Genomic DNA, 13,433 nt, shown 5'->3' on the forward strand with positions numbered 1-13,433 from the left:
AAACCTTTGGTGCACTGAGCTTAGAGGAAGGGACACCTGTGTGAAGTGGTTATATATTTTGGACATTAGAGACCTTCACAGATAATTTAAATGGTTAGAATGTTGTGCATTGAGAAACAGTGGTTTTGGGCTTTATTTGGCAGTTAGCATCAAGCGGACCATTTCCTGCCAGGGGCTCAGCCTGCATGGTTAATTCAAGCCAGAGATCTTCTAATATGGCAGTGTGTCATGTTGACTGTTACTCAGCTTCAGAAAGAATCTTTCTGTCATGTTTGCTTTGGAAAGCCCAAATCATGTCCGTTGTTTTAACAGTAATAATATCTGGGTAACTTGGGAAGCCAGAATAGCATCATGATTCTAAGGTAAGCTGGTGTTTGAATGCCTGATCTCTCTCTCCCTTGTCTGCTGTGTGACCTTGGAAAATGTCTTAAGTTTTTTTGGACTTTGTTTTCTCACATGCAAAATGGAACAAGAGTAGTAATCAGTTAGGGCTGTGAGGATTCCAGAGCTGGTGCTTGTAAAGCACTTGGGAGAGACTGCTATGACACCACACCCTCCGCAGATGGCAGGTTGTCACTGTTGTCCGGGTGAGTGAGAGGCGGGTGTCAGGGACTGTCCAGGTTGGACTGTGCACTGAAACGAGACGATTAGAAGCAAAGTGATCGTGTGGAGTATGTTACCTGTTCAGGAAGCATAGATTCAGAGTGTGTTGTGACTGGTGGGAAATTCTCATTTGCATGTTAGGGGGAAGAGAGTTCAGAGTAGCCTGAGGACCCCGTGTACGTATAAATGTCCCCACTTATGCCAGAAACGTAGAGAGTGTCCATCTTACAAATACCTTCAAGGAGCTGGCAATTTATTTCATTGTATAATGAACCAAGTTTAATTTTTCTTTGTCTAGAGCAAAAGAATTTAAGCATTTTAATTATAGGATTGGGGAAATACCTAGTTTTCTGCCCTAGTTGAACTAGTTCAAATTGTTATGCTTGTATTTTAGTAGTTCCATGCTGGACGTGGCCCTAAGCTGCCCGCTGTTCAAATGGCAGACATCCAGCAGGTCCAGTGTTGATAAATGCGGTGTTGCTATCTGCTTGAATTCTCCTTAAAATAGAAACTAGAGTGAGGAGCAATTATAAGGCCCTCAAAGCCAGTGTATACGCTCATTTATTCATCATTAGGTCATTCACGCATCAAGTGCATGTGTTCTGATCGTGTGTTTTAGGTGTTCGGTCCAGTGCGCGCTGTTGGTTATAGAGTGGCGAACAGAAACCAGACGTGGGGAGTAACTGGGCTGTCTTGTGTTTGCGGTTAGTAAGGAGAATAAAGCCAGTTCCAGCGGACTCGCGAGATTTCCCTGAATGACATTTTCAGGTTTATACTCCTAACAGACAAGAGGCAATAAACAAACAAACAAACAACGACAGTAGAAAAAGAGGGCTTTTAAAGAGCAAATGGTACTCACCTGCTGCAGGCACTGGGGCTTTTTGACCTTCACTTTGGTTTTATTTAATAGTGCTTTAAATATTTGTCTGGGATGGCGGTGCTGAGGCTGCGGAACTTAGGCTGTCGTTGTCCCCAGAATCTTGCTGTTTGGGTGGAGGAAGACACTGACAGGCCAGATTTAACATCCGCTCTAGTTTGTTGCACAGGAAGCTCCACCACCGCAGAGTCCTGCGTCTCTCTCGTCTATTGCCTTGTGTCCTGGGGCCTGGGGCCGTGCATGGCATTTGTCAGCCACTCCACAGATACTGGTGTCATGTGAAGGCGTGCTGAGGGGGACAGGAGAGAGGTGTCTCACCTGGGGGAAGGGCAAGGCTCCCACCGCACATGCGTCCAGGTCATCCCGGGGAAGAAGGTCCAGGTGGAGGAGGTGTCGAGGAGGGCACAGGTTGTTCTGTACACCGAAAATGGCTTAATGTTGCTGCTTTGTAGGATTCACGGGAGATAGCATGACAGTCAGACTGCGCTTGATCATTCAGGGACCGAAAGGTCATATCAAGGAGTTGGGATTTCCTCTTCTTCAAAAGGAGTAATTCTAAAGTACTAGAAACCAGGTGTCCTGATACCCAAGCCGGCACCCTTTTCATATTACACAATGCGTACAATGTCAAGCAAGTGTCATCAGGTCTTGGGTTCCATATCCATTAGTGATAGCCGGACTATTAAAGTTCTGTAAGCCCCTGGTGAACTTTTCATCTTTTGGGGAGAGTGAGGATATAGGAGAAATATTTGTTTTCTCAGGTGTGAAAAAAAGTTGAAACTCTTTAAAGGCAAGCAAGGTCCATATGTCTTTGAATTCTAGTTCTCCGGAAGGATAGCAGGTATGTGTAGTAGATACTCAGTACCCGAATAAATGCAAAAAAATACAAAAACCCTTTGCTTTTGTGTATACTCTTGTAGCAGGTGTTGTACTGGACTCTGCAGGGTGATAACTGGATGAGAAATGATCCTCTCCAAAAGGTCTTTGCAGCCGAGGGAGGGAGACGGAGAAGTCAGTCAGTGATGATGGTACAGTGGGTAAGTCCTGTGATAGAGGTGCGCCCAGGGCATTATGACGGGTACTTATCTTTCTTCAGTCCCCCACTTTTTTTTTTTTTTAAAGATTTTATTTATTTATCCGACAGAGATAGAGACAGCCAGCGAGAGAGGGAACACAAGCAGGGGGAGTGGGAGAGGAAGAAGCAGGCTCCCAGCGGAGGAGCCTGATGTGGGGCTCGATCCCATAACGCCGGGATCACGCCCTGAGTTGAAGGCAGACACTTAACCACTGTGCCACCCAGGTGCCCCATCAGTCCCCCACATTCTTAACCCTTTTTATACCTATTGTAATTTACCCCCTACCCCAGACCTATTTTCCCCATACCTTCCAGTAGCCTCTTAGTAATTTTTCTTCATGGTCATACAGACTCATCTCTTCTTCACATTTGATTTCTGGCAGACAGTTTCCTGGAGATCTCTGTTCTGTTCTTTTCTGAGCTGCTTGCTCCTTCGGTCTTTTATTGTGTTGTCCCTGGATGTTCCTTTGTTCTCATCGTTTGGCTTTTGTCCAGAGTTGGATTTTATGTTTGTGGCAACTCTTGTCTTTGTCTTTCTTCACTCACTTCTTCCTTTTGGTGGCGTTAATTACTTTAAAAAGATAGTACAGTGTTTTTGGACAAGTTGAAGACAGCCTTCAGCATTCCCTCCTCTTGAGCAACACTGCTCCGGCTTGGACTTGTTTCCCTCTCTCCTGGTGCACAGCCACCATTCTGGAATCTCCCTTCATCGTCGTCCTGGGGATTCCCTTATCCCTTCTAATGGAAGCTCATGCCTTGCTCATTTTTTTGTTGATGCTCGTGTTTTGGTGGAAGACTTTCTCCAGGGGCTTTCTGACATAGGATGCTTAGGAGGCAAACCTTTTGGGACCATGCATGATTGAAACTTGATTGATGGTTTCGCTGGGTATAGAGTTCTGTATTGGAATTCATTTTTGTTCATAAATTCAAAGATTGCTCCATTGCCTTCTTGTTTTCATGTTACTGTTTTAGAATTAGGAAGCTATTCTCATTTTTCCTTCATATGTAACTTTTCCCCCCTCCCATCTTTAGAAGCTTGTAGGAGTTTTACAATTTGTCCAAGTCTTTTGAAATGTCGTGATGGTGTACCTTGTGTGGTCGGTTTTCATCCACGGTGCTGCATATTCAGCGGGTCCCTTCATTCTGGCAACTGGAGTTTTCAGTTCTGGGAATACTCTTTGGCATTACTGTGCTGAGGTTTTCTCTCTTGCTTTTCCTTATTTTGTTTTTCTGGAAGTCTTGTTATCCGGAACTTGGCTGTCCTGGGCAAAGGTTGTAATTATCTTAATACCTTTTTCTTCTTCTTCTTCTTCCTTCCTTTGCTCCTCCTTTTCTGCCTTTTTTTTGGGGGGGGGGTCTTTTTATTCTCTGTTCAGGGAGATGACTTCAGTTTGACTTAACCTTTTCTTTAGTTTATTATTTCTGATTTCAGAAAGGTTCTTTAGATTTCCAAGAGCTCTTTTTCTATTTTTCTAGAAGAACATCCTGTTTTTCTTTATTGATTGCAGTGTTGTCTTACCTCTATATTATTGATAGTTTGTGTAGTCTCTGTTTCTTTTAGGTTGTTTCCTTCCTTCTCCTGTCTGACGTGGTGGGGCCCTTTGACTTTTACATCAGGGTATTCTGGGTGGGCCATGTGTTGGGGGTCCCCAGGGTTAGTATCTTTAGATCTGTCTTTTGGAGCTGATCAGATTCCCCAGAAATATTCTCCAGTCTCTTTCCGGCACAATTCTGACTTCAGAATCTGGAAGGCAGCGGTGTGCGTGTGTGGTCTGTTGTAGGAGAGCTGGAGAATTCACTGTTCACTGTATATACGGTCATTAAGTCCAGCTCTGTTCAGTGCAGCTGGGCAGGGTGACTTCAGTCCATAGACGCCTCTACTTTTCCGGGGAATGCCCCCTCCCATCTTCTTTCAGAGTGAGGGGGCATCACGTTGTGCCTGGCGTTGAGGTTCTGGTTTCAGCTTCCATGGCCTTCCCCGGCTCCTCTGTATTTGGGGCTATGCCTTCTTTACCCCCGTTCTGTCTACACTGCTGCTGCCACTTCTGGTCTTCTAGGACACTGCTGTGCAAGTGGAAGTGGTTCCCGTGTGTTCCAGTGCTGAATTGGGACCTGGCTTTCTTGGGCCTGCTGCCTCATTTACTCTACTTCAGTCTTTTATAGTTTCTGTCTCCTCCAGGTTTCTTCTTTTTACTTTTTTGTTTGGGTCTCAATCTTCCATGTTAGAAGATTTCCTCAGTACTTCAAAAATCTTGGCTTTTTTCTCCTTTCAGTTCTCCCTGTGCTGTTTCAAACATTTTTTAAAAAGATTTTATTTACTTATTTGAGGGAGTGAGTATATGCACAGGAGAGAGAGCAGAGAGCACAAACGGGGAGGGGCAGAGGGAGAGGGAGAAGCAGACGCCCTGTTGAGCAGGGAGCCTGACCTGGGGCTCCATCCCTGGACCCTGGGATCATGACCTGAGCTGAAGGCAGATGCTTAACAGACTGAGCCACCCAGGCGCCCCTGTTTAGATCATTTTATTTTTATTTTTATTTTATTTTATTTATTTATTTTTTTTAAAGATTTTTATTTATTTATTCGACAGAGAGAGACAGCCAGCGAGAGAGGGAACACAAGCAGGGGGAGTGGGAGAGGAAGAAGCAGGCTCATAGCGGAAGAGCCTGATGTGGGACTCGATCCCGTAACGCCGGGATCACGCCCTGAGCCGAAGGCAGACGATTAACCGCTGTGCCACCCAGGCGCCCCTGTTTAGAGCATTTTAAAAAAATATCTCTTTAGTATAGTTTTGATGGAAGGCAGTGGAACAGATGTCTATACTCTGTCATTGTATCGTGCACTTATTAGCCAACCACACCCTGTTAATTTATGATTTTTGATATGTTTGAATAGTTTCCAGTTGCTTCACATGTATTTCTTTTCTTTTCTTTTTTTTTAAGATTTTATTTATTTATTTGACAGAGAGAGATACCAGTGAGAGAGGAGACACAGGCAGGGGAGTGGGAGAGGAAGAAGCAGGCTCCCAGCGTAGGAGCCTGATGTGGGGCTCGATCCCAGGACTCTGGGATCACGCCCTGAGCCGAAGGCACACGCTTAACGACTGAGCCACCCAGGCGCTCCTTCCTGTGTGTTTCTTAAGTAGAAATAGGTTTGAAGACAGGGACGTGGTGCCCTCTTCTCACCCCTCATCCCAGGCGTTGCCCAGTAGGCTTGCGTGGGAGGTGATGGAACTGGCTGAGGGGTGAGTTCAGTAGAGCTTCAAGAAGTGAAAGGAAGGGGGTTTTAATGCGCATGTTGTCTCTCCTTGTCAGGTTCTCTGAGGACTATGGAAAGAGGAAAGAGAAACCGGGAGCATTTCCTTTAAACCCACGTTTGATTTCTTCACAGAGTTATCGTGGCCTTCAGAACTGTGAGTATAATTCTCTTGCTACATTTGTGTTTTGGTTTTTCCTTTGGTTTTGATTTTTCTTTCATCTGTCTTAAGGTTTCCTTGACGTATACTAGAAACAAATAAAAGCTAGTTGATTTTGCAGAGTAGGTGAGGGAAGAAATATTAGTTGTTTAGTGCCTTTTATGTGTGGAGAGAAGCAGGCAGGATGACAGTCCTGTCCCTGATAGTTGTGACAGTAGCAGCATGTGCCCTAGAAGAGTGCCCCAACAGGGTCAGCACTGGGCCATCCAGCTCCTCAGGGAGTCTCTGGCAGTAATCCCCTGAATGAGGCTACACTTTGCCCGTTTCACATTTGCATAAATGAAACAGAGGTTAAAGGTTACTAAGTTAGTAAAAAGCAAAGCTGGGATTCAGACTCAGTCTGGCTTTGGAGCCTGTGCTTTTTACTCGTGTTTTATTCTTATGGGCTCTGGATTCAGATGTTGGCTTGGCTGCTTACTTACTAACTCTTCTCTAACTACCGAAACCTAGCTTTCTCTCCATGCGAACTCTTCACTGACTACTTTTTTTTTTTTTTTAAGATCTTATTTATTTATTTGACAGAGATAGAGACAGCCAGGGAGAGAGGGAACACAAGCAGGGGGACTGGGAGAGGAAGAAGCAGGCTGATAGCGGAGGAGCCTGACGTGGGGCTCCATCCCATAACGCCGGGATCACGCCCTGAGCCGAAGGCAGACGCTTAACTGCTGTGCCACCCAGGCGCCCCTCTTCACTGACTACTTAAACCTAGCTCTTTGCTCTGACAAAGGGTGCTGGTGATGGGACCGCTCTCCCAGGGTTGTGGTGAAGATGCCATAAGAAATGTGAAATGTGCTCAGCATTCACAAATGTTAGCAATTGCTATTCGGTGGCAGTTCCCCCACTTTAATGAGAGGAAAACTAAGCCCCAGAGATTGGGTTATTTGTGATTTGTTAATTTGTAACCTTGGCACTTGTGCTGCACTCCACAGTTGGGAGGTTATAGAATTGAGATTCTATTCCAGTTTGTCTTATTTCCAAAGACTGTTTTTTCTGGTAGGCCTAGTGGTAAATCGAGGACAGATCGTTGATAGAAGATTCATCAATCTGTCTTGTGGTATTAGCATTGGTAAGATTTTAGCAATACATTGCTTTGGTGTAAAAGCCCCATAAACTTAGACTTCATGGATTCAGAATTCAGAATCATTATAATTACGTTGAATTTGACTTTGGCAAGTGTGTTTGTCTTAGATGTCCAAGGGGCAGGACCCTGGATTGTTTTTCCATTTCCTTCTAGGGGTCAGTTCACTTTCCTCCTTTGTTCTCCTTTCTCCCCCAAACCCACTTTTGTTTCTGCCAGGATTAGGTATTAGGGAAGGGAAGGAAAATTGTGTCACGAAGTTTCAGTTTCCAAGTAAGGCCTGGAAGTCTTGCTCCTTTTCTCTGATTCCTTCTACCCTTTCTTGGCTATGAGAGGCACCTGTTCTGTGTGCTGTGCCAGGTGTGACTCTGCTGTCTTTTGGAGAAGGCCATGCCCAGCTGTTTACATCCCTTGTCTCCTCCCCACCCTCCCTGCACATTTCGATGTTTCTTCCTGTAACAGTGGGCTATATTTATTGGGTACAAGTCTGTTTCTGCATCTTTAAGGGCAAAGATTTTGTTATTTCATTTCTGCATGTTTTCTGCTTGACCCATGGGTAGTTTTCACTAAAGGCTGGATGAAGTAGTGTTTAATGCTTGCCACAAAATAAGTTCTCTTTTCTTAGTGGATCCAAACAAGAGGGAGAATATCAAGTATAACTTTTCATCAGCATTAGCTATTAAAAATCGTTCGTCATGGTAGAGCCCAAGACAGTTTCATATTTAGCAGAAGTTACACAACATTTTTCTTCTTAATGTGATGTGCAGCGGAACGAAGGCCTGACAGGGAACTGAGAGCCCGTTCTTGGCTCACTGGAACTTTGAGCACCGGGATATAATCTGCTGCTTCTAGTTTGGCCCTCCCCTCCCCTCCCCCCCCGTTTGAAAATATGTAAACCCAGGAAAAATACCTTATAACCAGTGTTTCTATAATTGTTTCCCCCAATTCTGGACAACTGGTGAGGCCACACGAGTAAGCCTGGCTTTGTACAGCATCGACTTAATGGTGTTCCTCTGAGATCTGGGTTCCTTGATGTACCTGAGTGCCCTGGTCCACTTGAGCCCCTGCAGGATGGATCAGGTTCTTGGTTCTTGATTTGTTTTGGGCTCTTGCATTCTTAAGGCAGAACTTGGGATGGAGGTGTTTTACAATCAGAATTCTAGGAAAGCAAAGCAAAGTTTTGGAGGAGTTGAATTGCTGAAATATGTATGGAGATTATTTTCAGGGTTAATGGGGTGTGCGGAGGCAGTAGACAGAAAGGAAGGTTGCCCGGAGACCCATCTGAAACCCCCCATTTGGTGAATAAAGATGGCTTATTTAGCGTCAGGGCGGCTGAGAGCAATTGATAGAGATTGGGCTGTGAGATTCTGGGGCTGTTTGTCCAAACAAAGAGTCGCTAGGGTAAGGCGGTGCTGGCTGTCGGCTCCGGAGGGCAGCTGTCCCTCCCTCAGTGTTGAGCCCTGAGATTCGGCTGAGGTTTGAAAGGCTAGTGTGTTGGGAATAGACACTGGTGGTGGGGGTTGGAGGGTGGGGGAGAGTAGAGGACAACCAGGAGATTGTCGGCACGCTGCTCAGGGAACCAGGTGAGCAGCAGCGGAGGCTGGGATTGGAGCAGGAAAACTGGAGGTGGTGAGAAGCAGTTGGGCCTTGGATGTATTTCAAAGGTAGAAGCAGTAGGATTTGCTGACAGATTGGATAAGGGGTGTGAGGACAAAGGGAGGAGTTGAGTTGACTAGAAGGCTCTTGGCCTGGGCAACTAGATGGGGGGAAGGCTGTGGGTGGAACTTGGTTTAGAGGGTCAGATGGGGAGCTCACTGTAGGCATTTTAAGTTTGTGATTCTGTTAGGGATCCAAGTAGAGATGTCATGTAGGCAGTTGTAAATAGGCATTTGGAGCTTGGAAGAGAAGTCTGAGCTGGAAGTGGCCATGAAAACGCAGTGACGGTCTGTGGTCACCGAGGGAGTGAGCACAGAGAAGACAAGCAAGCCTGAGCCTCGGGTCACTCTGCCATCGAGTGCTCAAGGACGAACATGAGCAGTGTTTGGCACAGAGCAGGTGTGAAGAAGACCACAAGCACTGGCACCATGGGAAGAAGGGAAGAAGTGTCCAGGAGGAGGATGTGATCAACTCTCTGAAGTGTCAGGAAAGGTCATGATGAGGACTGAGGTTTGGCCTTCGGGTTTGGCGACTTGGAGGACACTCTGGCAAGTGCTCGGCGCAGTGTGGGGGCGTGGTCAGAATGAAAGCCCGCCTGGACGGTGGTGTGAAGGGGGAGAGGGTAGTGAGACAGATTGCATCTGGGTGACTTTGGTCCAGGGTGTACGGTCATCCTCACACTTACTCACCGTCTGGGTGCAGAGCAACGCAGCCGGGTCCCTGAGGTCCGTGGTGGTGTCTTCATGTCACGGGCGGGGAAAGGTCAGGTTCAGAGCTTACAGTAGCTTTCTCAAGAGTACGGAGCCGGCAGGCTGACGCCAGGTCTCAGGCCATGCACGCTGTCCTCAGCTGCCCTGCGTCCTGAGGGTGGAGAGACACTGTTGAAGGGGGAAAGGGGGTAGCGTGGTTGAAAAGTTGTAGGAAAACGCTTATATCCTGCTGGAAGTGCTTCTGTTAAGGATTCTTTCTTTTTCTTACTTAGAAATTTCACTTCTATCAGAGGGTGGTACGTGCATGTGTTCAAAAGTAAAACAGTGTTGAATGGTTCATGCAGAACCCAGCGGGCTCCTGTCCTGCCTCCACCATCCGCCTCCCAGAGCTGCCTGGAATCCTGCTTATCTGTTTCTTGTAGCATTTCTGTCCACGGTTCCCAGCAATATCTATGTAGAGGCAGGGCCATCGACGTGTCACTTTTAGACAAAGTTACATTTTGAACTCCCATCTTCCCCCACATAGTTGTAACACAATTTTTGTTTAGAGCCATAATTTGGCGAATTGTTTTGACTTTGTTAATGTTGCTCACTCTTGAGCTGGTGAATGTAGCATGATTACATTCCCTTTTAGTTCCACTTTTTGTTTTCCTGTTTTCTTGAGCTTAACAGTTGCCACTTTTTTTTTTTTTTTTTCTGTTTGCTTGATATTCTTTAGAGTTCTCACTCTCCCTGACAGTAGGGCCTCTTAATAAAATTTGCCATCTGCTCATGTGTATTCCTTCTGTCTTCACCCCCAGGGACATCTGTTTTCTTGCATGCTGGACAGGTTACTCTCCCATGGTAGCAGGGTTGAGGTGCGTAGGGCAGATCCTGCAGGAGCAGGCGAGACCGGGTAGAGCATTGTGATGGGGAAGACAGTGATGGGGAGCTCAGAGGGAGGGGGACGGTGTCCTCCTGAGGGAGCAGGTCCGGGCATGGTGAGTGGGGCTGGCGGTAGTTGGGGAAGGGCATTCTGGGTGGAGATAGTGAGAAAAAGCAGAGCGGGACGAGATCGGTTACTTTTTGTTAACCTACAAAGCCTGTATTGTGGCGTCTCGCTAGGTGGTACATGTTAACTTAGTTACTGACTCTTCCTTTAAGACCTTTAAATAGATTTCCATGGAAAATGTGACATTCAGATCGTTAAACATCTGTCATAAATTTTTTATTTTTTGAAAGATTTTATTTTTTAAGTAATCTGTATACCCAGTGTGGGGCTCAAACTTACAACCCCAAGGTCAAGAGTTGTACACTCTACTGACTGAGCCAGCCAGGGTCCCCCGTCATAAATTTTAATATTTTCTTAAAACCTGCGCATAGGATATATCAAGACACTTAAATCCAAGAGATCATCTTAAACTGTTGATTCCATGTATTTGTTCATGGAAAAATCTTTATGGATATCCCGTCACTGAGGCGGCCCAGCCTCATCGTGCAGGGGTGCGAGTTGTAGATTGGTGGTTGAGTCTCTTCCTATAGCAGCACACACCGCATTCTAGCTCTCTCAACAGATGGGCCTCGGTTGGGCTCCCAGGGCCTGATCGCTTCCCTGGGAATTAATCTCCGTGGGCCTCTGCCACTCCTCTGGGATCGTGGCCATCGGGTCTGACAGCTTAAGTTGCTAGTTGACTTGTGGGGAAGACAGATTAAAAATACATTTATATGTGAGCTTGTGAATTTATTTTATAATTGTATTTATGTAAATAATCTGGACATCTATACGTTTACAGTAAAAGGTGTTAAATGCTTTTCAGAAGAGTGATGAAGTTTTAGGAGTGCCCAGCATGAGGGAACAGCTCGTGGTGCCTGGCACACAGTAGCCCCTCAGTGAGAATGAATGCTGAGCTCCAGTCTGTCCCCCGCTTGCCCTGATGCCAGCGATGTTGTGAGACACTGCCTCCTCTGCACGGGCCTCGCCCTCAGCTCGGCTCTGATGGGCTCCAGCCTCAGCACTGCGGGCTGGTGCCTCTTCATGCCACACACCCCCCCCCCCCCCGTTATGCTTTTGTTTCTCCTTTTCTGCTTGGAACATTCATTCTTTTTAAAGGGGAAACTTTGAGGGTTCTGCCCTAGGGCATGGCTCTGTGTGTGTGTGTCTGCCTGTCTCCCTCTCTCTCATTTGGACCACAGGGCTGGGCTTTGGCATCTTTGTGCATCAGCTCTGCACACACAGGCTTAGCTGGTAACTCATTCAACTTTCTTTATTTGCTTGTCTCACTTCCTTGGTTGTCAGTTCTCGTGGGCCAAGTTCTAGCGTTACTGCTTTTTGAATCCATGTGATCTGACATGTTATCAGCACTCAGTGATTGTTGAGTGAAAAAAATCCCGAATTGTTGAAATCTGGGGCATTTTTCTAAAGGAGGTGCTGTTTCATGCCGGTGGAGACGGTGGGGAGAGTCTTCCATACTGTAGGAATTCTGGGGGCAAAGGCACTGGGAAATGAACTTGTGTGTGGAGTGTTTAGGCAAACATGGGCTTTCCTGCTGATTATAGTTGGAGGCTGCGTTAAGGTTCGTGGAGAGAGGTGAGTAGGGAAGGCTTGCTCCTCCGCCCACTGTCTCTAAGGGGTGAGGGCGGGGCTCTTGTAAGCCTTTACCCTGCCCCTAAAGATCTGTGCTCCCCAGGTGTGGTTCCAGCCTTTTTGTCTTATCCCTGTCCACCCACTTGACACTGTTCTCTCTTTTCCTGGGAGGCTCACCCACCATTTGGCTTTGCACACCTTGTCTACCTCTGTCCCCCGCTGCCTGGTCACCAGTGCCTTTCCCCTGTACCTGGGGACACCCTGGAAACCACCAAGCCATTCTAGCTTAGATTCCTAGTGTGTGCTCCTTTCCTTGTCAATCCGAATTGTTGGTAAGCGTCAGTGAAATGTGCTTGTGCCCCCAGCATGTGGTAGGTGTGCAGAAGAGGGGAGCTCGTGTTAAGTAGGCCTTTCTGGTGCTGCAAAGAGGTGGGCTGGGCTAGGGGACTGAACACATGGTGCAGGGTGGAGCACCGCAGTAGGGCAGTGCTTGGACAGAGACGGGAGCACAGCCTGGCCAGCGTGTTCTCCGTGAAGGGCTCACCTTTGCTTCTGAGGTCTTAACCGAGAGAGTACAGTGAGCCCCCTTTCAGCCCTAGTTTGGATATTATTAACATCAACTTCCTTATGCTCAGAAATAATATGGTGGGTATTATAATTTGTCTCTCAGATTGTTTCACTTTCCTCATTGTGTTTGGAGAAGAAGCTGCTGGTTTCCCCGTGTTCTTTTCATGTGCAGTTTTAGAGCTTTTCGTTTCACGTAGGACCTTTCGTTTCACGTAGCGCGCGCCAGGAAATGTGTGCACCAGCTGATGCTTTATCGCAGGCTTCCGTCCGTCTGTCATGGCCCCCGCCCCCAGTCTCCTGGTTGAGCAGTAATTATATGAACCCGTAGAGTGTGTCGTCCCCCCGGTCACCCTCCTCCCGGCACCACTGTCCCCATCTGTCCCGGCGCCCGCTCCTGCTCGCCCTTCTCACCAGCCGGCACACTCTGGGGTCTACTTGTTTGCACTGTTTGCTGTCCTGCAGTGAAATGCACCGCCCCCCACCAGGCAAGGAACTGCTCATTCCAGATTAATGCTGCACCCCCAGGGCCTCACACTGCTAGACTCCTGTAGTGAGCCGATGAGTAGATTGATGGATTTAGTCACCTTGTCTGCTTGCAGAGACAGAGGTTCAGATCACTAGAGGCAGATGAGAAGGGTCATGGAGGTTTTTGTGAAAATTAAAAAACTACTTTGTAGTGCCTGAATGGTTAGTGACACTGAGTTTTTAAAGCAGTTTTCACAAATCTTTCCTTTCAAATTCATCTGTAATTGTTCAAACTATTAGGAATTTATTGTAAATTTAACAGTTTTCTGTATTTCATAACTTTATCTGTTTTCAGTTAAAGAGAAA

General features: G+C 46.7%; 1 protein-coding gene across 4 annotated transcripts in view; it reads left to right on the forward strand.

Annotated features, from left to right (window-relative positions):
• LOC125282066 (focal adhesion kinase 1-like) overlaps positions 1-13,433 on the forward strand; it is a 424,568-nt gene that overhangs the window by 352,566 nt on the left and 58,569 nt on the right. For 2 of the 4 annotated variants that reach the window (XM_057313014.1, XM_057313013.1), the window contains exons 2-3: positions 2,401-2,517; positions 5,868-5,965. In XM_057313014.1, the coding sequence (XP_057168997.1) occupies positions 2,401-2,517; positions 5,868-5,876 (126 nt within the window). In that variant the 3' untranslated portion in view covers positions 5,877-5,965. The remainder of the gene's footprint in view (positions 1-2,400; positions 2,518-5,867; positions 5,966-13,433) is intronic. The other 2 variants (XM_057313015.1, XM_057313016.1) reach the window with 2 other exon arrangements.

Source organism: Ursus arctos, unplaced genomic scaffold (assembly GCF_023065955.2).
Source record: "Ursus arctos isolate Adak ecotype North America unplaced genomic scaffold, UrsArc2.0 scaffold_16, whole genome shotgun sequence".
NCBI lineage: Eukaryota > Metazoa > Chordata > Mammalia > Carnivora > Ursidae > Ursus > Ursus arctos.